Genomic DNA, 25,012 nt, shown 5'->3' with positions numbered 1-25,012 from the left:
ACAAAATCCAAGGAACAGGTATGGCTATCGCTATGTCTCGACGATTTTCAATTCAAAATATTCAAGACATGCTAATGCATGTTACAACAAGTGCAAAATCACACATACGACCAAATCCGTCTTAAGTACTTCGGCATCGCAGCTCGCCTGCAATTTGTGGAACCGTAATTATACTGATTGTAATAATGATTTCAACCTTCATTATGTTGATTAGAAACACAAATAGCAATTATTGGAAAGACGAGAGAAAAATTCAAAGTAGTATAAATTTTACGAATCGTGTGTAGTATAAACAGCTCTCTGTACAGACACAGTGTCAATATAGATTAGAATCACGTGAGATTATAAACGACTCTTGTACATGTGTGAACAAGTCAGTGAGGTAAGATTAATCGTGTCTGTACAAGCTCAAAAACTCCCCCATCTTTACTGAATGCTATATTTTTTGCTTGGGAATTACATTCATATCAGAACTCGCGCTAATTTTACGTAGGTATAGCCCACCATATTGCACCGAAGTTCCATTTTCTATCGTTTGATTTTAATTTGTGTGCTTGACAAATTGACCATAGATCGATTGAGACAGCCTTCCGCCTTCGGTGAACAATATTACTATATTTAACCTGTCTGTTTGTGACGTTAGCAAACAGGATAGTTTCTTTGTGTTTAAGCCGAATTAGTTCTGTCTGTAATTCCTGTCTTATCGCGTCCCGAGAATGATTTTCCTGGGTTGAAAACAGCCCAGTCGATTGAGTCGAACGAGCATGAATGTGTTTGTAGAACGGCATGTGATCTAGCTATAATGAACAGTATAGCAAAAAGCATAGCTACACGGCAGTTTTAGAAGAAAATTTATAGTATTTTCACATTTTCCCTGAAAGGCAAAGATCATGGCCTCTAGCAGTCAAGCAATCGAGAAAATTGCAATACAGGATGCGAGCAATCTAAGCTCTACGGGAGAACTGGAGAGGTTAGTCTGGTCACCATCATGAATCACTTACAAAGACATTAACGTAACGCATTGAAGGACAATACCGAAGTAGGGTGTCCATTTGGGACACGATTATTCACCTTGACCATTTGCAAAAGAATTTGCAAAGAAATTGCATTTTTTGTTTCCCAGGCTGAACAATTGTTTGAAGGAAGCTATGAAAAAGAATCAAGATCTTGAAGAGATGCTGCTTTATACGGTAAGGATCGCGTGAAGACACTCATAGTCAAATGGATGGAAATTTATACTTATCGTATAGTTCTCGAGTAATGTTCGAATTCAAGCTATGTTCGTCAAAGTAGTGTCGAAGTGCGTATATCGGACTTTGCAAGTTTCTGTTGAAAGTTGCGGAGTTCAAAAGGTCCATGAATCGAATTTACAACACAATTAACACAGTATTAATTTGATTATCTACAGTAATAAAACTTAATAAACCAAATGTTCAGTTTTTGAAGAAACAAATTGATTTTCACGGAGGTAATATGAAAATTAAATCAGTCACCATCCATGGTCCACCTCACGTTATATACTGTGTACCGACAACGCATTTTTTTTCTCTTAAAAAAGCATTATTGGCAAATGCTCAATCAAGTTTGCTGGAAAGATTTTCAAGTGTTTTTACTTGAGTTGAGTGTCCGACATAAAGCAGCCAGCATGATTTGCGCACTGAGTATAAAAAAATGAACATATTTGCGCGCGTTTGCATCTTCAACGATGAATCGTTGGGGCGTCGAAATTTTTGAATGACGAAAATAGGTGATTCTTGCTTTTATGTGTGAATTTCTATGCGCCGGTTTGGCGATTTCATTTCAGACATGCGTAATACATGTTTTGGTTTGTTCTTCAGGCCCAAGAGCTGGAAAAGGAGAAAGAAAACTCGAGAAGAATTGTTCAAACTTTAACCGAACGCTTGATGGAATACAGAGAGATGATCAATAAATTGGAAGTTGAAAATGTAAGAGGCTTCTTTCTAACTTTGAAATCGCTGAAAATACTTTTACAAAACTCCATCCATTTGACCCTATCAAATTGCCAGCAAGGCGTCGAGCTTTGAAAGTTCCTGTTCCGTATCTAAACTATCATTGTTTTACTGGCCACAAAAAGGAATTTAATTCGTCGGTTTTTATATTTCCAGATGCGCTATAAGAAAGACTGTATGTTAGCAGTTGAACTACTGCAATGCAACAGAAAAGTTGAGCAAAGCGAGGTCTCAAAGACAGTCAGAAGGGTAAAAGACAAATTCTAAATTGCCGTTAGCAATTGCATCCATTCAGCACCCCATACGACTTTCCTTATTAGGCATTCATTTTCGTCTTTTTATTTCAGTTGTCTGATTATGATCAACCGGAGCCTCACACGCGTGGAATTGGAACCAACCCGTTCGCAATCCAGGATAATAAACCAGATTCAACCGTTGATCCCAAGATTACGAAAGACGAAACCAGACACCTTCAACCAAACAGACCTGAAATGGCGAGCATTAAAAAGAAAAAAAACGAAGCTGGGATATCAGGTAACAATGCTGAAGACACAGCTGCATTGCTTGAAGTGGATGACGAAGTTTCAATGCATGGAAAACACCTGCTGAAAAAGGAAGCAAAAATTTCAAATGGGGGCAATATGCTGGATTACCACAAGCACCCAAGTGGGAATCCGTTCAAGGCAGCTTCAGACCAAACCAATATGGCTGGTGTACCTTTGATTAATGGCACTTGCAGTGAAGGAAAACCGTCTGATGATCAGTCGAGTTTTGCTAAAGAAACGAACTTGAACAACAAAGACATACGTCAATGTTTTACGAACGAACACGAGGAGAATGCAGGAAGTACTTCAAGCACTGAAGATAAATTGAATAGCATAGTTCTGGACGGAACAGAGAAGGAAGGTTGCTGTCCAAAAACTGAAACCGAATGCTTGAACGATGAGGAAGATAGACCTCTGATTGTAAACGAAGCAAGGTCTTCGAAACAGCCAAGCTATGTTGCACCGAAGACTAACGAAAACACAGAACTCCGCCGTGAACATGCGAAGACAAAGGTGTGCGATGACAAGAGTAACGTGGATAAGGAAATTAACGAGGTTGAAGAAGATACTAGCTTAATATTATCAACTGAAACGAAGACAGAAGATGATGTTTTTCACGTCAACTCTGTTCGAGGCGAACCCGAGGGCGATAACGAAAACGATAGTCTGCTTGATCAGAGAAAGAACGAAGGTGTCCCACAAGAAATTTCATCAGAGGACGATGTAAAACTGAGCATATTTGTGGCATTCGATGAAGATAACACTGTTCAGACCGAGGATGATGACCAAGAAGCGTCAATGGATCATGACTCGCAAATCAAAAAGGACGAAACTGAGTCAAATGGTAAAGAAGTTGCCACAAAACTTGAAGAAGCAGAGCCAGAGGACGAAACATTGACGGGCGAAGAAAACACGCCACTTGTTTAATTGATTGCTAATATCTAACAAAACTTGTTCTCTCAGACAACACAATATGCAAACTATATTTAAGTAAAAAATTCGAAACATTTTCCTAAATGACGGCTTTGATTAAGGATAATATGAATTGCTATATCACTCTACGTTTAAATTTTGTATTATATATAAATATCAATAAATTTATTCCCGCTGCAAATCGACTCAATTCCCCTTCGCCCAAATTCGCTCGCAAATGCCGTTTGCTTGCGAAAAATATTCTAACCCCGGGGCAATGTAATGCGTTCAATAAAAAAAATTGTGGCGGGCTCTTCGTTATATTGTTGTTCCAGAACTTTGTTGACAAGCTGGCGCGTTAGAGCATAGGCCCGAGGCTATTCGGAATACGCGGAATGGATATTTTGAGATTGTTTTGCTAGTGAATGTGACCGAATATTATTATTTTTTTACAGCCCCTAGTTTTGACCCCCCTTTAGCAGCACGCTTTTCTTTCAAAGCTTGTTCTCTTTGCTTTCTTCTTTCCTCCCGTTTTTTCCTCGCCTTATCAGCTTCGCTTTCCTTCGTGTTCTGTTCAAAACTATCAAAATTATCCCATCCCCCAGTGTCCCAGCTATCGCCCGCGGTCCCGGAGTTCCCATCACTCCCTGCGTCGACCGCGGCCGAGCTGGGATTGGTTACTACTTGGCCCGAGTCCTCCAAAGGAGCCCAGTCATCGGAGCCCCATCCGTCGACTGACTGAGAACTTGTGTCTTGTTTTGCACGAGTTTTGGCGCTCGCTTTACTCTTTTTACTTTCCTCTGTTTTCTTTGTGGATATTTTAAACGTCTGCGGTGAATTTTCAACCTTCTTAGTACTCTATTTAAGAAAAGCAAAATGAATTTCGCAGCCGGGTTTCACTAAGAGAGCAAAATAGAAAACAATGACAATGTCTTGCAGCTTGTTTTGCAAAAAATGTTGCGAGTCCACTACAGTCTACAAAAGCACAAATACAACCAAAAATGACAAACCTTGCTTGAATTGTTTTTACCATCTTGTTGGAAGAAACTTTCTGTCCAATTATCGTCTTGTACAAAACTATCCTTCATGTTACTCCAGTCGTTATCCCAAGCAGAGCCTTGATTCATCGCAGGAACCTGACTCGCTGGCTTGTTTTGACTTGTATCGGACATTAATTCAGACAACAAGTCATCTTCGTTTACGCCGGATTTTTTCTTGCCACTTGAAAGCTTCAGCGCACCGGATTTCCTGCCTTTTCCTTTAGACTGAAAGGTTAAAAATGTGTTTGGGATTCTAGTTTCAGAGTCGGACAGCTTATTCAACACCGACGAGATCATAATTTCGCCTTGACATTTGAAAGTTGTGCGATAATTAAGAGCCTAGCTAACCCTGCGCTGAAAGTACAGTGGATTACCCCGGGTACTCCTGGTATTTCTGAGAGTTTATTGGCAAGGAGGGGGGGGGGTTGGTTGGTTTGAAGCCATTGCCAATAAGTCAATACTTCACTGATCGCTAATCTGACTTATAGTCTCCTGGAAAGATAACCTGCCTTTACAAGCGTGTTTCCGCTTACCAATGCATTACTTGCGGGAGCCTTCACGTTGTTCGAATTGCTTTCACTTTTGCCCCAATTGTCTTGGTCCCAGTCTCCAAAGTCGCTATCGCTATCCTCCTCCTTGTCAGAAGAGACTTCCCCCTAAAGCAAAGTTACCGTTGATGTAAAGGGTTCTCAATCAAGGCTATCACAACGTGTAGGAAATATGTCTGCTTGACAGACGCTCTGGAATATGACGCACCTATAAACCACCTTGAATGCAGGCTATGCAAAACCCGACAGGAAACGTGTAGGTCAGGAAATTGTAACAATACATACCTCTGGTTCGTCATGGCTGATGGCTGATGATAGTTCATTTCTAGCATCCATCAAGTCTTTCCTTACGCTACTCATTGAATCCTTAACAAAACCCCCAAAAATATTTACTTTCGGGACTCGAGAGCAATTCTTGAATACAAGCAATGTCCCTACGTACCTTTTCATTATCCCATTCATCCTCTTGCCATCCCTCTTCACCCCATTCATCCCCTTCATAATCACTGTCAGAGTTTGCTTTGAGTTGAGGGTCATTGTTCTGACCCGTGCGGTCAGTGGCAGAGGTTATCTCTGGTGTATTAGTGCTGACCTTCGACGGACCTTTGAAAAATTTGGCCCACAATTGGAGGGAATTTTCGACTGCAAAGTATCGAAGATTTTCGCAGTCCAGTGTTGAAATATCGTAACTTCAAACCCAACTTACTTTTAACCTGTCGCGGTTGAGTTGCTGATCGAGTTTCCTTGCCTTGCACGTCTTCTGAAGCACTTCCTTTATATAATTTTGAAGATATGGAACTCATAGCCCAACCAGTCCATGTCCCGGATGCAGTGCCAGACCCCTCAGTCGACGTCGGAGCGTCGCCTGGAATAGTGTGTTTATTTAGTTCAAGTATACATACGTCTGTTTAATAAATCAATTCACAAAGCGCTATCGTAAAGCGATATTTCATTCAATGGCTTACTTGTAGCGCTTTCTTTTTCAGAGACGTCTTCGGAACTCTTCTCAACCTTTCCCAAAATCAGGCGGATCGCTTTGAAAGTCTTGAGAAAAAATTTACGATGAACACAAAATCAGTAAACAAGCATTTAACACAAGCTCCTTGGATACATTTTTGCACACACTTGTAAACGAACATTTTGAGAGACATACCCACCAGCCTCGTCACCAGGCTCTCAGTTATGCGGCGAGGCAATGTAGTGTAGGCCTGGGAACAAAGACAGCTCAAGACTGCGAGGTAGGAGAGCAATGAAAAGAGACTAGAACAAAGTTTAAACACACTTACTTGGTCTCTAACGGACTTATCGGGATCGATCGTCATGGTACACAAGGCTGGTAAAACCCTCGTTGCACATTCGTGTACCGCCGTGTATTCAAGTGTCCCACATAACGCGTTGATTCCAGCCATTTTTGCAGGGGGGAACGGATCTCGTAAGGCGCGAAGGAATGCAGCGACAATCACTTTTTGACGTGTCTAAATTTAAGAAAGATATTCGAGGTGTCATTCACAGCAGCTCTAATGATTACTTGTAGCAGTCTAGCGTTATTTCACAATAAAATGGAAAAAAATCATAAAAATTATCCTGATGAATATGATATAAGTCTGTTTAAAAGCCTTCATCTCTTATGCAAACGTGGGACAAAGTTATCAATTCACATAATATTCTCCACACGACAATTCACCTCATCAAAATACTCACTGCTTCAGGAAGATGTCGGGCGATCTTTCCCAAACACACGGTCGTATTGGTTCGAATACTTGGCTGAAAAACAAGACGAAATAAACGCCAATTTAAAAAACAACAAAGACAAGAGTCTTTGCCATTCCAAACCAAGAGAACTCGCATTTGACAGCATTCAATATGACCATATTTATAACAATTTATTCGAATAATGTTTAAACGAATATCGACTCAATACCTGTTCATCCATTTGAAGTTTTGCAAAAAACTTCAGAAGCTGATTGTTTATTGTTTTTTCGGTCAGTTTTGGCGTCAAGAGAAGCATTGACTGTAAAATGAAAGCATAAAATTGTCTCTACATCGCAGCTATCATTGCAACTAAAAGGCTGGTTCTCATTGCATCATCTCACCTTGATCGTGTGCTCTCTCATGGCGGGCACCGTGTCTCCAAATCCTAACGCAACGTTCGGAAAGATCTGATCGTTCACCACGGATGGTTGCAAATACTGCACGAAATTATCCAACTGAAATGCAGAAACAATATAATTGAATACGAAAGTCTTTAGACCAAATAGACCAAAGCCTAGGAACATTCCCAGTCTTCAAACAACCTGTTGTAACAACTGAATCCTTGTCGCCCTGTCGGTTGACGAAAACAGTTTGACAACACAAGGAACAATTCTTTGTTGATATTCTTCTGCTTCAAGGAGCTTACCGATCTGAAATTTTAAATGGAATATTTTATAATCGTCTCTTGCAATGGGAGACCCAGGCCAATTCATCTTCCCTTTTTAATAACCAGCAGACGCCAGTTGTATAAAAGCTGGTTAACTTTTAACTGTGATTAAGGACACAATTTCGGAGTTAGCTAGGGTTTAACTATGCAAAATGTAATTAAAGAGTTTTATACAACCGGCCCCTGATGGATAAGCAGTTCATTTTAAGGTCAATCGATTGTAGGATCTAGAAATTACTTTCTCACCTTAAACAGCGGAGCAAGAACAGTGGATCCAGCCGAACCGTATTCGAACGCGTTCAAAAGCAATGGCAAGATTTGCATTTTACAATATTGTTGTGGAAATGAATCAAGTTGAGAGCTCAACGATTTGAAAAATTCCTTTTGTTCTTCTTGAGATTTCATCTAGAGAAGGAGAAAATTTGAAAAAAAGATACGACAGTTCTAGGACAGCAGACGAAAACTATCATTTCTTCAGTATATCATTACTCACCTGTATTTCGGCTAGGAACAAATTCGACTCCACAAAGCTGTTCGCAAGATACTGTCCTTTGGCGCGACATTGAGCAATGAACTTCGCAGGATCCGGCCTGGTTTTCGGATTTGCACTCACAAGTTCGCCATAATGGCTGAGTAGATTTCCCGGAATTTTTCCGACCGATTTAAGCGAAGACGATTTAGGTAGAGGGCCGTTGAAGATTTCCCAGATCAGGCAACCCAGGCCCCACACGTCCGCGGACCATTTCTCCGTTCGTTTCTTGAGTTTGCTCCCAGGAGCCCCTTCGGGCGGTTCGTATTTCTGCATCCACGGGAAGCGGGATAGGGTGGGAACCTCCGCTCCACTCGCGGGCTTTGCGGGCTGCACGTACGCGACGCGTCCTAGTTTCCATTCTCCTCCGCGATCAACAAATATTGAGGATAGACAGATATTTCCATGAATTAGGCCAGCGTTGTTTATGAGAAAATCCAGGGCGGTCTGAAGAGAAGGCAAAGAAAATGGCAATAAAAATTATGAAGGTTTACGACTGTGGTATGAAAATGGTGCAAGATAGAGTCGAAATAATACAAGAAATCTTCGCAAATTTTACCGCAATCTGACGTATTCCCCAGGATATTTCAAGTTCGTTTCTATTCTCGTTTAAATATTCTTCCAACGGAGTTACTGACTCCGTTACAATGTACACAACACTCTCCGACTAAATTAAGACAGAAATCAGATTGAGATTAAAAAGGATCAGAAGGATTACTCCAAACTTAATCCTTAATACCTCCAATCCATCAACATATCGTAAGACAGTCGGATGTCTGAGGGTTCGCAATCTTTTGAATTCAGCCTTTGCTACTTCGTGCTACAAGGCATCACACAAATAAAAAACTTCATATATTTTCATCCAAATAAAAAGTTCAAAATATAGTTAGCTTTTATTTCGTATTTTCTCACACTGACCTGATCAGGTGGGGAGTTTTTCACATCAAAGACAAAGATTGAAACCTCTTCACTGGTTCCCTAACATGAAGATTTCATATTCTATGGTATTATTGTGTATTATGTACATTGAATATAGGAAGTTATGACATGTGACGAGGGGAAGTAATTATGACCTAGCTGTAATGGTGAGGTGAGAAAATGAGGAATGAGAGAGTTGAAAAATGCATGTGATATGATTATTATAATAGATTTACAAAGTAAGAAGGGGCATAAAACATAAGTGTGATATTATACCAAAGGTATGAGGGGGCCAGGGGGGATGAACACCACAAAGTGTAAGGGGGGGGGGGGAAAGACATGGCACAATTAAGAGTCTGGTTCCCTTTTCATAGTGCAAGAACAAATCATAGTCATTTGATATTGGGATATTGATCTATAATGCATGAGTCTCCCAGATTGCATTTCATGTAAAGCTAGCAAGAGATCTCATGCGCGACCTCCAAATTTGCTGTCACATTTAAAGGAATGAGATCACTGAAAAGGATTAAGAATAACATTTGAAATTAAGATTAGAAGAATATCAACAAAATATTCTGGCAGAGTTTCATCATAAATCGCTACATGATTCATCAAATTAATATATCAATTAAAACCAATCTAATTTCACTTAATGTACAAAGTAATCCGTACTTTCTTTTTTCCGCGGTGAAGACTCCATATTGACTTCCCATCCAGACTGGATATTTTGTCTCCGATTTCATATGGAAAAGAAGGCGTAGAACCCTGACCAACTTTACCGATCAGATTCCAAAATCCCTGCATTTAAACGCGAAGAATCCAAATAAAACTCGATGTTTATCTTGCCTAATATTTCGAAGCTTTCGTGGCAAAAAGTAACAAAACTTTGTTGTTGTTGGAACAACCGCTGTTGCAGAGTGTCGCGGACGCTGTCTATTAGCCTCGTACCCAGGCGCTTTGGAAAACGCAAAGCATGCGTTCAGCTATTTCGAGATCAGCGGTTGGTTGTGTAGTAGAGCAAGCGCGCAGGGGTGCTTGGGGAGGACGCAAATAAACCGCCCCAGACACCTTCGCGCGATTGCTAACTTTATCCACTGATCTCCATATGGTTGCTGAATGCAACCGATGTCTCTGGCCGTCCATTGCATAAAAGCACATCTGGGACAAAAACAAATATTTATTTTATAGTTTTGCTTTTTTCCTTCGATTAATTGCGAAAATGTTTCGAAATCTTTTAGGCGGATTATTTTTTGTTTTCTTTATGTTTTTAACATCGTTTTTCGGCACGATATTCCTGGTAGGTCCTGCATTACCTTTGATATTTGTCAAACCTAGTTGGTTTCGATACATCACTGACAGGTTGCTGGGCACATGGCTGGGTTTGCCTGTTGTAAGTATTTGTTTTAAATTCATAAATTTGAGAATTTCGTCGGGGTATTTGCGTGTCATTTTATTGATTATCTCTTTTGTTTTATTATGTGGTTTATCATTCACAAATCAAAGGCTGTTCTCGGTAAGATAATTCATAATTGTCTTTGTTTTGTTTTTATTAAGATCACGCAACACAAATTACAAAGAGTCGCGAGATAACTTCAAGTTTATAAAGTTTCATTATAGGTGCATGTACTCGAGAGTTTAATGATATCAGATATTCTGATGTAGGTATTCTGCCATATCAGTGTAGGTTAATTGATCTTGCATCTTCTAATTCAGAGATCATCTTTGGTATGAGAGTTCATATAACAAATGAAGACTTTTCATCACATGTGAAAAACGAGAAAGTTGTTATCATAATGAACCATCGAACGAGACTTGATTGGCTTTACTATTGGTCTGTCATATTTCGTCAACAACGGCTGGAACATGAGAAAATTATTTTGAAAAATGAATTGAAGCATATTCCTGGGGCAGGTATACAAAAAAGTGTTGCAAGACACCTCAATGGAATGCCCTCTAGGGCGGACGTTTTACAGTGCTCACAGCTATTGTAGCACAGAACTAACATGGGAGAATATTTTAGAATTCTTTCTCTTTAAATATCTTTCCAGGGTGGGGAATGCAGACTGTGATGTTTTTATTTATCAAGAGGAATTGGGACAAAGACAAAGAGTACCTTCGTCAAATCCTGCATTATTTCACAGATATCAACTACCCTCTACAGCTGCTGATATTCCCCGAGGGCACTGACCTGGACACACATTCTCTGGAGAAGAGTAAATCCTATGCCTTGAAAAATAATCTACCCATATACAAATATGTCCTCCATCCCAGATTGAAAGGTTTTACATACTGCGTTGAGCAACTGAGATCACGTCACGGGATTGATGCAATATATGATGTCACAGTTGGTTATGTTGGTAACATGTGCACGTCCGAGTCAGACCTAGCGAAGGGACGTTTCCCACAAGATGTTCACTTTCACATCAAGAGGCATCCTATTGGTAGCATACCCGAGTCTACCGAAGGATTAGAAAAATGGTGCAAGGAAAGATGGGCAGAAAAAGAAACAACTTTGGAACAGTTTTACAAAGAAGGAAATTTCATTCCGCAACACGAGGAGAAGTCGATGGTGGACGAGATGACAGTTAAATATCAAATGATTTTCTGGATAGTTTACTGGTTCACCTTTCTTTGTGTTGTATTCATGTTGTTGTATAAATATTGGTGGGTTCGTTGGTATACATTGATTATGTTTATAGTATTCTTTTTGCAATCCACATTTGGTGGTGGTTTTGAAACACTTCAAGTGAAACAACAGGCATTGAACTCAAAGCATGTAGTCACCAAGAACAATGGCCATGCCAGTAGTAAATATGGCACTCAAAACAGTAACGGCAAGACGCGCTAAGAATCCTAAGATTTTAGTAAACTGCAAGTTATGATTGGTACATTATTAGTTGATGAAGTTGCGACTGGAAGAATGAACTTGATAAACATGTTCAGATTATATCTTGATTGATCTATAATGCAACATTGTGGTATCATTATCTATGTAAACATTGTATTTATACGCATGTTGTTTTGTAATTGTAAATAATTACAGAAAAAGTGATTAGTTTGCTTCTAATATAGAATGAAGAAAAATTTGATATGTTTTGATTTGAAGTTGGCAATATTGCTAAGAGTAAATATATTTCCTTTTAAAAAATTGGATGCAAATGGTTCTCCCAACTGGACTAAAGTTTCAAGACCAATCCAATTGCATCCAGGCATTGTGAACCCCATGAATAATCAAAAACATTTTTTAAAATTTATTAATTCTATTTTTCACACCAGGACTAAAATTGTTTGCTATTGACATTCAAATTCTACTAAAAAATCGCGACTCATTCTAATTTTAAAATAGATAATTTGTTAATATGTTACAATTTTGCAATAAGCAAGCTTTTCACATCTAAAATTATTACGGTCTTGTTTCCAACTGACTTCATTTAGCCAGTAAATATTTCTTAAAATTTACAAAATTTTGCCCTTCGGCATTTGTCATATTTTGAACATTCCGGTTCATTCTACATGCATGCAAGAACACTTCACACACTGGGGATTTGGTAAACAAACTGACTCTAATTTTTTGGCGAAAAAATTCCGTTTAAATGTTGCAAGAGAAAATATTGACTCGAAATTTTTGAAAGATTATTACTATCGAGATGCTAGGGAACTTCAAGTCTTAAAATGGAGTTCTTTTTTGAAACCAACAGCTCTGCTTTGGTTCTGGTAAAAATATAGTAGTTCAGGCCAAGACTCCAAACTTTTACTGATTCTGGTCAAACTCTGAAGCGACTTAAAGCTTCTTTGTCGCATTTCATGAATTATAAGAACAAAAGTTGCATGAGAGTTTAGCCACGTTCAGATTTTCTGTACAAAAATATTCAAGGCAACGCTACTCATATTTCGTTGTTTTATGGACGAGGTAAGTCAGTACAATTCAGAGTTGATTTCCTGGCCTGGCATGGAACTGAGGACAGACGCAAGTTAAAAGCTGTGTTCACCCAAATTAAATTTCGTCGATAAAATGGCCAAAACAACTGTCAACTCTCATGCAACTCGTATACTTGCGCAAGTAAGTTACCTTCAAATTTACCCTTCGTACCAAATGCGTCGTATATCACCTGGACGTTTTGGAGATACGTCTTGGTGGTAATGCCGGGGGTTCGGCTGGTTCAGGTTCAGTTTCCTCAGTACATGGCGGACTTTTTATAGGAGACGACGAGGAGGACGACCCCATCCGGGGGGGCAACGGCGGGGGAGCGGAATTTTTGTCACCATCTGGTTCAATTTCTTCGGTCAAATCAACGCTGACGGGAAAGAACGATGTCGAACCTCTCTGTGCGATGTGGTGGGGTGATTTTGGTGGCAAGGGTGGGGCAGCGGTAGCCCCCTGGGTTTCTTCCCGAGGGGCCGTTGAGATAATCCTCTCGGATTGAACTCTCTTGATCACCCTGTCAGGGCGGGGGACCCTCCTGTCAGACATAGGACGCTGTTTGCGTGGGGGTATGACAGGGGGAGGGGCCTCCTGCTTTTGTTCGAACGGGTCTTCATGTTCGTTTGCATCGCTGAGAGGTGTCCACATAGCGCTATCTGTAAGAGAATTGGTAAAAAGGGTCTTTCTTACTTTTTATGCTAAATAGTCGATTAGGAATGCGGTGGAGATCGGGATGCTACGATTTCAAGACCAATGCAATAGAATACCCTGGCATCAGAAAGATAAATCCGTTGCTTCTTTGCTAAGTGTGATTTTGACATGATTCGTCACTCAATAAGTACCGTAAATAGGAGCAATCACCCCCCCTGCAAATGTTCAAATATTGCGCCATTATAAATATTGACAGGGGGGTGTTGCTTCTATTCACGGACTCACGGTACTTGCCGAGTGACGAATCATGACGAATCACACTTACGAAAAAAAACAATGACGTAATTTTTCTTATGGGTATTCTGTGATCATATCTTGGAGTTGTAAGACTTACCGGAATAGGAGATGAAACTCGGAGACTGCAGTGGCGAAGGACTTTCTGTTGGTGTTGATGGCGGCTGAGCTTCTCTTTCTTCAGAAATCAGTGGAGCGATCGAGAGCTGTGATCCTTTACGCAGAGTTCCCATGCCTATCGTGGAGTTTCTCTGTGACGTGGCTTTGATTCCAGGACCTTTTAAGTTGTAGTCTGTTTTACGAGGCTGTCAAGAAACACGGGAAGGATTCTGAATCTCTTGAAAGCACAACTTGGAAGCGATATAGAGGTATCAATGTTCAAATACAGTTAGTCAAACACGGTCCACTGGACCCAAGACTGATGAACACTGTGCTCAATCTACTTACAAACTTGGGAAGTTGTTTTGCGTTCCTTGGTTCCATTTTCAACGAAGCCTCGTAAAAATAATCTTCCAATTCCTTGTCAGTACGATTTTCAATTGGGTCAAGATTTTCTAAGTAGGTCTACCAGAATAAAATTGTCAACATTCGAGTAACTATTTGTGGCACGATCGAACCAGGCGGTAGGGGGAGAGGCGGACATTCTTTACAACCCCCGGGAAAGTCAGACTAGTCAGTTATAGAAATAATCCATGAAAAAACTGATCTAGGAGTGATTTTACTTACACAAATAGTGGTTTCCTCTTTCAAACAATAAGGTTGGTTCTGATATTGTTGGATTTCGGCTGTTATCTCGGCAACTTTTCGCCTTCGTTGAATTTTTGAAAAAAAAATGGAAAGTTTGTTGATATAAAAAATCTTCAAAACCCATGCAAGTCGAAACATTATAAAGTGCCATTTTTACACGTACCTTTTACTAAAATTTATCATACCCTCGGGGTAGTTTGGTAAAAAATCTGGATTTCCGTCTTCAATTTTTAAAATATTTGAGAGATACATTCCTATAACGAATGCAGACGTTTGATAACAACAACACATCCAGTTTTCGTACAAGAGAAATTGTAATCAAACAAGGCCCAAAGAAAATCATGGGGTCTCCTCAATGATGGACCCACGATCAATCAATTTCTAGCTTTGACGGGAAGAAATTCTGCAGGATTCTGAAGCTCAGTTGATTGGATATAAAGACAAAATTGTCAAAAACGCAAATCTCCCGGATAAGATTTTAAGAGCCAAACAGATTTTATACGTGGCTTAAGGACATGTTACACAGTGCAAATTTTCTTGCAACTTGCAAAGCAATTCCACTTTTAAGAGATGTAAATTAGTGAAGAGTCTTCAAAATGTAAGTGTAAGAAACACCATGGAGTGTGTAATAAAGACAAAAGTTTGGTACTTGCCAAATTTACATCTCTCAAAAGAAGAATCGCATTGCAAGTTGCAGGAAAAATTGCACTGTATAACATGGCCTTGATTCAGCGCTTAACTTTCATTGTTTTCTCTTGCCTCACTTATTAACAGAACTAAACCATCTTTTCTTCATTTCAAAACAGTATTTATTAACGAGGTACTCACCAAAAAAAGGCACACAAGGTGGATTGATAGATCGCAATTTCTCTACGTATTTCTTGTGATGATCAGCGCTCAACTCTTTCGCGGCGTCAACGGCTCCTTTTCGCTTCTCGGAAAGTTCCTAAAACGCGGCGAAGAGAAACGTGGGAATGAGCTGACGGTGCGATACATATGTACAGCGGACAGCATAGTTCACTCACCACGAACGTGTGTTGCAAACGGTTTATCGCAGCTGATTCAATGCAACTTAAAACTTGCATCACTCCACTGAAATTATTGAGCTCTTGAAAAACCTACGAGGGAGAAGACACATATTTTCCCTTTTCATTGGGTAATTTTTAAACCAAGAACTATACGAAAACCAATTCAATATCTTCTCTGACTTTCCTTGGATATTGGCATGAAATTGACAATGTTTCTTATCAAAGAAGGCATAATTGTTTTTCTACATTCCTATGACGAATTGCTGTCTCGTGAAAGTCACTTATTTTCAAGCAAATCATTAAGTATAGCCCAGACTACACGCTGTACTTACCATCAGGATATCCACGATACGACTCAACACAGCAACTCTTTCTTCGAAATTTTCCATCTCCAAGATGCTCTTCATGAACCAGTACGTGATCGTGTTTGAATGTTTGATAAGTTTCAACAAGTTTGGAGAAGTCTGATGTTTAACTTTGTCTTTTGTCCAAACACTGCCAACTAACTCAGACGGTTTCACAGCTCTGCGTAAGAAAAAACACACGTGAAAAAAACAATGTGATTTGTGGATATTAACCGGATTTTTACAACCCTGCTAAGCGCTGATTGGCTAAAATATGAACGGGGGGGGGTCACCTGTTTGACTCATATGCCTGTGCGTCACAGACTGCAGTATGAAACTGGATGAAAATTAGGATTGTTTATTGTTGCAAGATTACCTGTAGAGTTCTGATTCAATTAACGTCAGCTGCCGTGCGATCTCTATCGGATGAAGCTAAGAAAATAACAAACAGAGAGAGTTTTTGTTTGCTATTTTGAGGCAAAGCAGTCTGGTAAGAGAGTTGAATGAATCTCTTCTAGAATACTCGATGAAAACGTGTTTACCGTGAGAATATCAAATTTTTCAGGTTCTCCTGTCAGATGCCATTCAATGGCTGGCGGGTCTTTTTCAAAAGTCAGTTCTCGGGGACTCTCCATGTCTTCTTGCTGTTGAAATGCGAGACGTTTCAGGTCATTTCATGACATTGTCAGATGGACGGACAGATGGACGGACAGACATCTAAAACACAAAATCTTTCCCTAACCTTGCGTTTAATGATGCGCTTAATGCTCTCGATCCACTTGGAAACTGCTCCACCTTTCGCAGAATAGGTTTCGGACAACATTTCAGACAACAACTTTTTTGTCATTTCAGGATCACGAGCGAAGTCGTAGAAATGATTATCCACCCACTGCCTGATTGCATTCAATACCCTTGAAATAAGGAACGTTGGGGGTCAGTTAGGAGCTAGTAAGCAGCTAGTATAAGTGGTCACCAGTGAGCACATGAGTACATATGAGTACATTTTCGCGCCATTGCAAACTCGATGCCTACGCCATCAGACGAAACTTGTAGTCGTGCTGTTGGAGTGGCTTTCGAGTTCCTTTTGTCGTCAAAAGCCCAATGACTAAAGGCTCGTTTCCACTCGTCGCAAAGGCGAACTCACAAGCTCTCTGCGAGGGTTTTCATCCAATGAAAATGCTTTTAAGAGTTGATTTTAATTACATGCGAGCATTCGCAGCGAGCTTGCGAGTGGGTTTATGCGATGAGTGGAAAAGAGCCTTAAGAGTTTCGTCAGATGGCGTAAGCAAAAAGCACCGAATTGGTTTGGCGCGAAAATGACGATTTTCGTCTTTGTAGTCACCGCTAATGCTCCCGCATGCCAAGAAAGCAATTATAGTCCTTTTTTACCGTGATACAGTAGAAATGAATCGCTAGTCGATGCTTCAAACAATAAAATGACTTTGTAATACCTTAAGGCAACCGGTTGCGAGTATTCTTTGCGAAAACGTTTCAAATCCTCTCTGACAATCAACGACCCTCGTTCAATCTCTTCCTTGTCGTGTTCCGTCGGCGGAGGTTCGGGAATGTTATATGTAAGAATGGCATTAAGGAAACAAACGTTACCTAATCACAACCTACACAAAGTCTTCGCTTAACTCGCATCTAACGACAGTCAGATGAAAGAAACTTTGTCAATTGTATCGTAAGACCTGTCTGCATGTCAATCATGTTAAAAACATTCAAATAAACATTGAACAGTAAGAATTATTAAGGATATCTCGTTATGAGCATGTCTAAAAGTTTCTGCGGCGTACAAAACGATCGATATGTGGTTAGAAATGTCTTTAAAAAACTCGGATCTAAACAGAAAACAAAAACCTCCGGTCAAGAAGGAAAGCGGATTTAGTTCAACCAGTTTGGTTTTCCAACGTACCAGAATATTTATGATAAGTTAGTCTTTCTATGAGTTTCACTAGAGTTCCTCCCTTTATCACCGGAACACCTCCAGAATTCTACGAAATTACAATTGAAACATTTTTAAAAATACAAAACGGAACATCACTGACCGCAATATGAAACAGAACACATATACCTTTGGGCTATCTAGGATTTTACTGAGCATTTCATGGGGTTAATGTCTATTACTGCACCTGTTTCTCTTCTAAAACTATATTATCCTCTGCGTCTTCTTCAGCGAAACTGCAAACAGACGTTCAAAGTAATAAACAAAAATATGTAAGTTATATGAACGTAGGGAGGCACGATAGCCGCTGGCTGACAATGTCTTGGGGCATATTTACTTCCTATGACTTCGTGAACACTTACCAATAATCTTCAACGCTTGGTAGACGTAATGGCGTCGCCAGTTCATGTTCTCGTAGGATCTTATCAAGGATTCTATCCAGGGTACTACATTGAATATGCAAGAAGAAATAGAAGATTCGAAAAACAATGGGTTTACAGTCTCGACTAAAAATTGAGAAACTAGACTTGGAAGATGCACAATATAGGATGCATGCACATCTACCCCACACCATCTTCTCACACCCTTTCCCTACACCTCCTCCCAACACCCTCTTTTCCCACCCTCAACGACTCTCCCTCTGCCCCATGTCTTCCCCACAATAGCCCCCTTCCCACCCTTACCCCACCCCTCACCTGTCTCTCCCTTTCCCTTCATCACAATGCCCCCACACCCTTGCTTACCCCACCCTTCACCCGTCTACCCCTTTCCCCTCCCCACAATACACCCACACCCACCCTTACCCCACTACCCCTGTTTGCCCCACCTTTTCAAGTAGACACTCATTATCGAAGACATCCACTCTTCCTTCTCCTGATAGGTTTTAAACTTGATCGTAATGTGCGGACCATCTCGCTCTAGTATTTCTACCACGTGCTTCAATTCTGTAGGAAGAAAAAAGATGTTTTTAAAAGATCGTTTTTCAACACACAGCATGCATGTTGATAGACCAAGATTATATATCCAAACGTGACATGTAACATGTACTTGAAATTCCTCAAATGTACCCGAAAATGCTCACATACCCGCGGTGTCCTCAACCTCTTTGACGTCGGATTTTCGTAGAAACGCTTTTTCTTTAAAACGATATTCTGGAAAAGGTCCTGACGACGAATGTCTAGAATTCTGCAATACACACATTTTATAAATTATCTTCGGGTGACTGAAGTTTTGCTTCAATTATATTTATCTACGAGTGAGATGATCAATTCCTAGATAATTATAATTACGATATCGTATCTCGCGTTGTTTTCCTGGCGATTCTCACCTGTTTGCAAAATATCATCAAGTTGTCAAGAAGAAACACTCGTCTTTCGGATATCTAAATGATACGACAGTAAGGCTGTAGCCTAACAGTTTCAATATTATTTTATTGCGTTTCTAAAAACTTACCCTTCCACCTTTTGAAATTTTTGAAAGAGTTCCATCTAAAAGGTGAAGCATTCATATTACGTTTAAGACTAACTTCAGTAAATTAGGCCGGAAGTTATATATATACTGGATTGTTCTATCAGTTCTAAACTGTTCCTTCTAGAGGTCCAGTAAGGATCATCTCTTATTGATCCAGTGTTACTACAGGAGGAAACCTAAACTAAACTAACTTTATTTATACTGGATAGTTCTATCAGTTCTAAACTGTTCCTTCTAGAGGTCCAGTAAGGATTATCTCTTATTGATCCAGTGTTACTACAGGAGGAAACCTAAACTAAACTAACTTTATACTGGATAGCTCTATCAGTTCTAAACTATTCTTCCTAGAGGTCCAGTAGTGATCATCTCTTATTGATCCAGTGTTTAACTACAGGAAGAAACCTGACCGATGATAACATATGAATTCATCATTACTCGCCTTTGATAAGTTCCGTACACAATTGAGAAATGTCTTTACCCTTTAGAGCAACAAAACAAGCTCAGATTTAAAGTAGTAAACATGAATGGTTAAAAGTTAAAATAAGAAACTATCATTACCTCCCAGCCCTCGATATTCTTCTGTAGATCTCGCAGTTTACCCAGAGGCGGTTTTATCATAGATTTTCGTCTTTGCGCTTTCGAGAACTTATCGCTAAATCATAAAGAGACGCAGATTCATTAATTTCAATCAGTTTATAATCTCTGCCCTTTGAAACAACTGTGTTAAGGTCTATAAGAAAGTTCAGTTTAGATCACTTCGATTATATTTTCACACAATTTATAAATAACTTTAATAATTGACGCAAAGAACTTCGGACACTCTCGTGCAGTGTCGTACAGTTGTCGGAAACTATCGCGCAGTGCATGTTATGCAATCGCCGGACACAGTTGGGCTTTCTTTAAAATAGGGAATAGGGGGAGCGGGATAACTGGGGAACGGGATAACTGGGGAACGGGGGAACAGAGGCACTGGGAAAATCCCCATTCCTCTGATCCCCGTCGCTGGTTCCCCCGTTCTCTTGTTCCTCAGTTCCCCAGTTTCCAGGTTCCGCCAGTTTCCTGGTATCTCTGTTCCCCCGTTCCCCATCTCTCCCGCTCCATATTATCCCGTTCCCTGGTTCCCCTTTTCCCCGGTTCCCTATTTTAAAGATAGCCAATCGCTGGACACAACAATCGTGAGGAATTGCATGCTCGTCGGAAACTGTCGTATACTTATCGTTTTGAATCTTACTCTGATTTTCGTTGTCTACCGAGTGTTCCCGTACTCGTTATTCCATCGATAGTTCTCTGAAGACCTTGGATAACACTGAGCGCCTGAATAAAACAAACATAAACATTAAATTAAGGCACATTTATCATGAAGACCATGATCTGAAGGCACACATGCATGCACAAAGCTCTGTTGTTATTGTAAGAGTGAAATAAAAAAGTTTCCAGAGAAGGGCATAACTTTATAGTTCGACGTCTTAGTTTTAAACAAGGTGATATATTTTACCTCGCTGAGGTGGGTTCGCTCCTCGTTGCTCGGTGCTGTCTTCAACAACGTCTATGATGTTTTAAAAGCATATAATCGCATGAATACATATAAGTTCATTGACCTTTTATCTTCCCCTAAGCTCCCTTTATTATACGAGCATGCACACTGTATATTTTTCACGTGTTGATAAAACGTTTGTGATCGTGTCAAATGCATTCAGACAAAAGCAAAGGCCATTTGGAAAACGAAAATGCCATTTCCTACAGCGCAATTATAGTCTTTTTAGGTCTGCCTCAAACGTCGTAGCTCTATAATATATAAACTTAAAACCAATTAATCAGAGGAATCATTTTATTTGTTTATCCATCGTCTTTAAGTCAGTATGCAATAAGTGCGACGTTTGAACTGTGTTTAACTACACGTATGACTGGTTTCAACTCAACGACATTTTCCTCAGGAAAATCGCAAAGAAAGATATCTTTTATTGACAAGTTCGCTCTCATACAAGACGACTTTGTCTTTCACAAAAAGAAGACTGTCCTATTTGTTCCGGCCCAAAGAATGAAGAGCACCCCTAAGGCATGAATACTTTACATTTTAAAATCTATATCCTACCTTTATTAAATCTATATAATGTAAGCAGTGTCCAATCGGTTCCAGAAGAAGCCTTGGCAAAACATATCTAACGGCATCGTGAAAGCTTGCGCCTTTTGACTGAAATATCAGGAAAAATATTAAAGAAGGCCACTTCTCAGGTTGAAATATTTCACTTTTGCATGCAATACCTGAAAATACTCAGCGACATCGTGTCTTTCAAGAAGCTCACCGAGTCTGCCATAAATACCAAGTTTCCTATAAAGTTTATCCGACGCAGAAGGCTTCGTTCTCGCGTTCAAATACGTCTCGTAACAATCGAACGCTTGAGCCTAACAACGAAAACAGGTTTTCAAACACAGATGATAAACGCCTTAATTCATAATTATGTTTTATTTCACTGAATTTGGAGTACAATACCTCAGTCATGTCCCCAAAGCACTCGCCAATTGGTGCTACGACGCTGGGGTCTTGTTCGGCCATTTCTATCGCGTTTTCCAGCAAACCAGCAAACATCACCGTGAATTCATAAACATCAACAATATTCGTGAAAATCACTTGAATATCCTAAAGTACAAACACAACGAAAGCCTAAATTTCGCTTTTGTTTAGTGTTGCCGTACTTGAAACGAACTGACAACTTTTTTGGACCTTTAGAAAAATGCTTATATATTCTTGCTCAAATACCTCTTCTGTAAAAAGGTCCTGAGCTTCAACAAACGATTCTCTGAAAACCTAAACAAAAAACGTTCATACATTTCTATGCATTTAAATTGTATTGTTGTACTGCTGTTGTTATTCAGAAAGACCCTGTAACTTCTTACCAAAATGATCATATTTAAAGTTCGTATGTATTGACGTTCAAAAACCATCATTTCCTTGACAATATCTTGATGAGTGATTGGTCTTTCTTCCAGGGGCTGGATAGGAAAATGATAGAAAAAAATACTGTTTAAAAAATTTTAATGGGATTGTGATTGTGATGCTTTATCTATAGAATTACAATAATATAGCATACCTCTTCATCTGCTGAGGTTTCTAGTTCATCACTTTCAAACATCTCTAGTAAAACCTATTGAACAAGGCATTCAAAATTATTACAACATGCTTGCAAGGGTTTTAGTGACTGAAAAATAAGTAACAACCAAAAGTGAAAAGAATGATTGTTTAACTCTGTAATTATCATGACAATGATTTATCATATCATACATAATATAATGATTATGGAATAATAATGATTATGTAAAATACAAGGGTGATTGGTGATCATGTACAAAGTTGCTGAGAGGGAACAGGACTCAACTGTCAAAGTTAAGTAGGACTTAGGGTGAAACTTTCATAGTCTCCCCTTGCATTCACCCGCAACCCCCAATCGCTATCACCTGGATCTTCACGTATATATATTTGTAATTCTTTTGGGAAATGTCATTTTGTTGGTTAGCTCACAAACAAATAAAAGAGTCAAAGATACAAGTATTTTTTTTACCTTATCTGCACACAAGGCTACCTTGATATGCTGCTCTGTGATGGCAGTATCACGAATATTCCTAACATAATTTCCAGCAAGCTGTGGAAAGGAGTAAGCAAGAAATGGTTTAAAAAACAACCACACTAGCTGGCAAAGAGATCTTCGATGTTGTTCATACCTTCAGTATATCTGCAGATATATATTCGAGCACTGCAACAATGTATAAAGACACTGGATAGTCAATTTTATAACCTAACACCTCCTGCAAGAGAGAGAGAGCGAGAATAAGTTGGCATCAGTCAGGGAGATGGTAACCTAGGGGTATGCTGACAGAGACAGGACATTTCCAAAATCAAAATTATCCCATACTGAGGAACAACTTATTCTAACGACAAGAAACTACAGTCTACCTTTTGTAGTAATGGATGAATCTTATCAACTGGTAGAACCAGGGGGTTCTTCTTCTTGCCCTTTCCCACGGCTTGCATCCCCTCCTCGACACACCATTGATCAATTGGCCTCGGGAAGGTCTTCTTCACCCGTTCCTCAACATCTTTGTAGCTGTGCGGATGCACAATGCACAAGTGTCCCAAAAGTTGTATGATCAACTTTTCAACATAGTCAATTGCTGCATCTTCAATCTCGAGCTCAGGTTGAACCTCTTTTGCAACCTAAATTAATATATGACTCAATATTTAAATTAAATAATTAAAATGATTACACAACAACTAATTCATATTGTAATATCCAATGTTACCCCAAGTGGCTAACAATGTGTCATAAATTATCGATTGAAAACCTCGCAGGAAATTGGAATGTAGCCAAAAGCGTCACTGATGTTTTGTGCATGTTAATATTCATTTATCTACACTTGGCAAAACATTCCCGGTGCTCCGTAAAAGAATTAAGAGGGGACTTCATAACTTGACAGGCATAAAGCTTGACAGCAACTAATCAAGTTGAATTCTGCTCTTAACTTGACACTAGAGTGCCAGAGAGTTTGGGAGAATAAAAGGTGAATCCCCCGGTTATAGGAGCGATTACCAATTCCCTTCATCGACTATTCAATCATTGGCATTTAACTTAAGTTACATAACCTTACTGGAGGCAATTTTCTGCAAGACTGACTAATTGAAAATCCCCTCGTAACTGGCATGCAATTATGTCACTACTAATTCGTTATTTACATAGTAAACAAACACAAATTGCAGTGGTTTTTAATACTCCGTGGATAACCTCCTCTCGAAACTTGAGAACACTTTTAAAAGCATTCAAGCCAGCCACAAACCGAACCCTTGACAATTCCACAAACTTCGTGAATAAAATATCTGACACAAACGTTCAGTCAATTGAAAAAGTTTCAATCGTGTTCATAAAGGAAGTGGATCGTAGTGGTCAATTAGCATTTGGAAAGTGATGGACCACAATATTTCTGGGATTTTAAACGTTAACGCGCATTTCTGCACGTCCGACATCCAAGTCACTTTGCAGTTTACTTGTTTTTTAACAGCTAATCACTCTTAACAATAATGAACTCTCGAAAAAGGACTTGATTCACTAACATGTCATAATATAATAAACTCAGTAAACTGACCTTTTTCAAAGCAGTCACGAACACCCCTTGCCACTTTGAAAGGTTGATATCGCTACCTCCATCAATCAGGGGCATTGCCTCATCTGTGCTCGATAAAACACCAAACTACAAGCTCAGATCTCCAAAATTGGGATGCCAGCACACTCCCTGGTACGTGAAAGACGACGTGCGAGTCAATCAAAGGGAAGTAAACATTACAAAAACGCCGTCAGAATCTTGCTCTTATTATGTATTTTTTGCAATCCCTAAGCATGTTAAGGTCGATATAGCTTGTCCACACTACCAGCCTTCAGTGCATGTCTTGTATCGGTCGCCGATCATTCGTGGTTCTAAGAAATAGCTTCAAAACAAGATTTAGGTGAAAATTTTAGACATTTTTCCCGGATAACATCACTCGATAACATGGGTTATTACAAACGTAAGAGAGCATGCGCACAACACTGCTACACTGACCTGTATAGTGGCCGTAGTAATCCAGTTTCTCAGCTAGCAAGGCTACAGTACAGAATTTCCAGTAAGGACAGTGAAGAAAGTTTGATTTTCTCTGTTGTGCCAAACCAGAACCATTTTTCACTTTCATTTGGATATTAATTTACA

The 25,012-nt window shown here is 39.6% G+C and overlaps 4 protein-coding genes across 4 annotated transcripts; 2 read left to right on the top strand and 2 right to left on the bottom strand.

Moving 5' to 3' along the window:
* The first annotated feature begins 617 nt into the window (after positions 1-617).
* Positions 618-3,458, top strand: LOC114520125. The gene is made up of 5 exons (XM_028540344.1): positions 618-970; positions 1,124-1,190; positions 1,839-1,946; positions 2,127-2,219; positions 2,318-3,458. The coding sequence occupies exons 1-5, from the start codon at positions 891-893 to the stop codon at positions 3,440-3,442; spliced, it is 1,473 nt and encodes a 490-aa protein (XP_028396145.1). The 5' UTR covers positions 618-890; the 3' UTR covers positions 3,443-3,458.
* A 74-nt stretch (positions 3,459-3,532) lies between these two features.
* LOC114520124 (N-terminal kinase-like protein) lies at positions 3,533-9,773 on the bottom strand. Its single transcript, XM_028540343.1, has 18 exons — positions 9,554-9,773; positions 8,882-8,941; positions 8,703-8,783; positions 8,523-8,630; positions 7,928-8,410; positions 7,681-7,839; positions 7,310-7,417; positions 7,109-7,222; positions 6,937-7,026; positions 6,717-6,779; positions 6,302-6,490; positions 5,981-6,059; positions 5,722-5,880; positions 5,458-5,618; positions 5,301-5,381; positions 5,001-5,123; positions 4,438-4,692; positions 3,533-4,285 (listed from the first exon to the last, which is right to left on the bottom strand). The coding sequence occupies exons 1-18, from the start codon at positions 9,683-9,685 to the stop codon at positions 3,869-3,871; spliced, it is 2,862 nt and encodes a 953-aa protein (XP_028396144.1). The 5' UTR covers positions 9,686-9,773; the 3' UTR covers positions 3,533-3,868.
* Positions 9,774-10,295: 522 nt separating this feature from the next.
* Positions 10,296-11,729, top strand: LOC114520192 (lysocardiolipin acyltransferase 1-like). The gene is made up of 3 exons (XM_028540419.1): positions 10,296-10,394; positions 10,595-10,792; positions 10,930-11,729. The coding sequence occupies exons 1-3, from the start codon at positions 10,358-10,360 to the stop codon at positions 11,727-11,729; spliced, it is 1,035 nt and encodes a 344-aa protein (XP_028396220.1). The 5' UTR covers positions 10,296-10,357.
* Positions 11,730-12,120: 391 nt separating this feature from the next.
* LOC114520040 (son of sevenless homolog 1-like) lies at positions 12,121-24,820 on the bottom strand. Its single transcript, XM_028540239.1, has 34 exons — positions 24,416-24,820; positions 23,232-23,492; positions 23,000-23,083; positions 22,840-22,920; positions 22,372-22,425; positions 22,178-22,273; positions 22,041-22,088; positions 21,774-21,920; positions 21,545-21,685; positions 21,375-21,473; positions 20,778-20,828; positions 20,514-20,596; positions 19,841-19,934; positions 19,722-19,761; positions 19,265-19,299; positions 19,140-19,193; positions 18,898-18,997; positions 18,639-18,756; positions 18,175-18,258; positions 18,000-18,048; positions 17,783-17,861; positions 17,627-17,708; positions 17,319-17,441; positions 16,610-16,778; positions 16,410-16,511; positions 16,244-16,299; positions 15,856-16,048; positions 15,521-15,613; positions 15,324-15,441; positions 14,659-14,749; positions 14,475-14,556; positions 14,196-14,312; positions 13,849-14,053; positions 12,121-13,459 (listed from the first exon to the last, which is right to left on the bottom strand). The coding sequence occupies exons 1-34, from the start codon at positions 24,488-24,490 to the stop codon at positions 12,987-12,989; spliced, it is 3,777 nt and encodes a 1,258-aa protein (XP_028396040.1). The 5' UTR covers positions 24,491-24,820; the 3' UTR covers positions 12,121-12,986.
* Positions 24,821-25,012: the final 192 nt, after the last annotated feature.

Source organism: Dendronephthya gigantea, unplaced genomic scaffold (genome assembly GCF_004324835.1).
Source record: "Dendronephthya gigantea isolate DGI-Jeju-01 unplaced genomic scaffold, DenGig_1.0 000015F, whole genome shotgun sequence".
NCBI classification, from domain to species: domain Eukaryota; kingdom Metazoa; phylum Cnidaria; class Anthozoa; order Malacalcyonacea; family Nephtheidae; genus Dendronephthya; species Dendronephthya gigantea.
Note: the sequence above shows the minus strand (reverse complement) of the source record. Positions and strands in the feature narration are given on the sequence as shown.

What these genes read in the sequence shown, in the direction of transcription:
- LOC114520125 (XM_028540344.1), top strand. Translation starts at nt 891, where the DNA reads ATGGCCTCTAGCAGTCAAGCAATCGAGAAAATTGCAATACAGGATGCG. An exon ending in TCTACGGGAGAACTGGAGAG is followed by an intron (nt 971 to 1,123) that starts GTTAGTCTGGTC and finishes TTTGTTTCCCAG; the next exon opens with GCTGAACAATTGTTTGAAGG. An exon ending in ATAAATTGGAAGTTGAAAAT is followed by an intron (nt 1,947 to 2,126) that starts GTAAGAGGCTTC and finishes TTATATTTCCAG; the next exon opens with ATGCGCTATAAGAAAGACTG.
- LOC114520040 (XM_028540239.1), bottom strand. Translation starts at nt 24,490, where the DNA reads ATGCCCCTGATTGATGGAGGTAGCGATATCAACCTTTCAAAGTGGCAA. An exon ending in AGCGCATCATTAAACGCAAG is followed by an intron (nt 16,512 to 16,609) that starts GTTAGGGAAAGA and finishes GCATTTCAACAG; the next exon opens with CAAGAAGACATGGAGAGTCC. An exon ending in AAGAGGAAACCACTATTTGT is followed by an intron (nt 14,313 to 14,474) that starts GTAAGTAAAATC and finishes TTATTCTGGTAG; the next exon opens with ACCTACTTAGAAAATCTTGA.
- LOC114520124 (XM_028540343.1), bottom strand. Translation starts at nt 9,685, where the DNA reads ATGCAGGGATTTTGGAATCTGATCGGTAAAGTTGGTCAGGGTTCTACG. An exon ending in GATATGTTGATGGATTGGAG is followed by an intron (nt 8,631 to 8,702) that starts GTATTAAGGATT and finishes GTCTTAATTTAG; the next exon opens with TCGGAGAGTGTTGTGTACAT. An exon ending in TCAACCGCGACAGGTTAAAA is followed by an intron (nt 5,619 to 5,721) that starts GTAAGTTGGGTT and finishes AATTTTTCAAAG; the next exon opens with GTCCGTCGAAGGTCAGCACT.
- LOC114520192 (XM_028540419.1), top strand. Translation starts at nt 10,358, where the DNA reads ATGTGGTTTATCATTCACAAATCAAAGGCTGTTCTCG. An exon ending in CAAATCAAAGGCTGTTCTCG is followed by an intron (nt 10,395 to 10,594) that starts GTAAGATAATTC and finishes CTTCTAATTCAG; the next exon opens with AGATCATCTTTGGTATGAGA. An exon ending in GAAGCATATTCCTGGGGCAG is followed by an intron (nt 10,793 to 10,929) that starts GTATACAAAAAA and finishes ATATCTTTCCAG; the next exon opens with GGTGGGGAATGCAGACTGTG.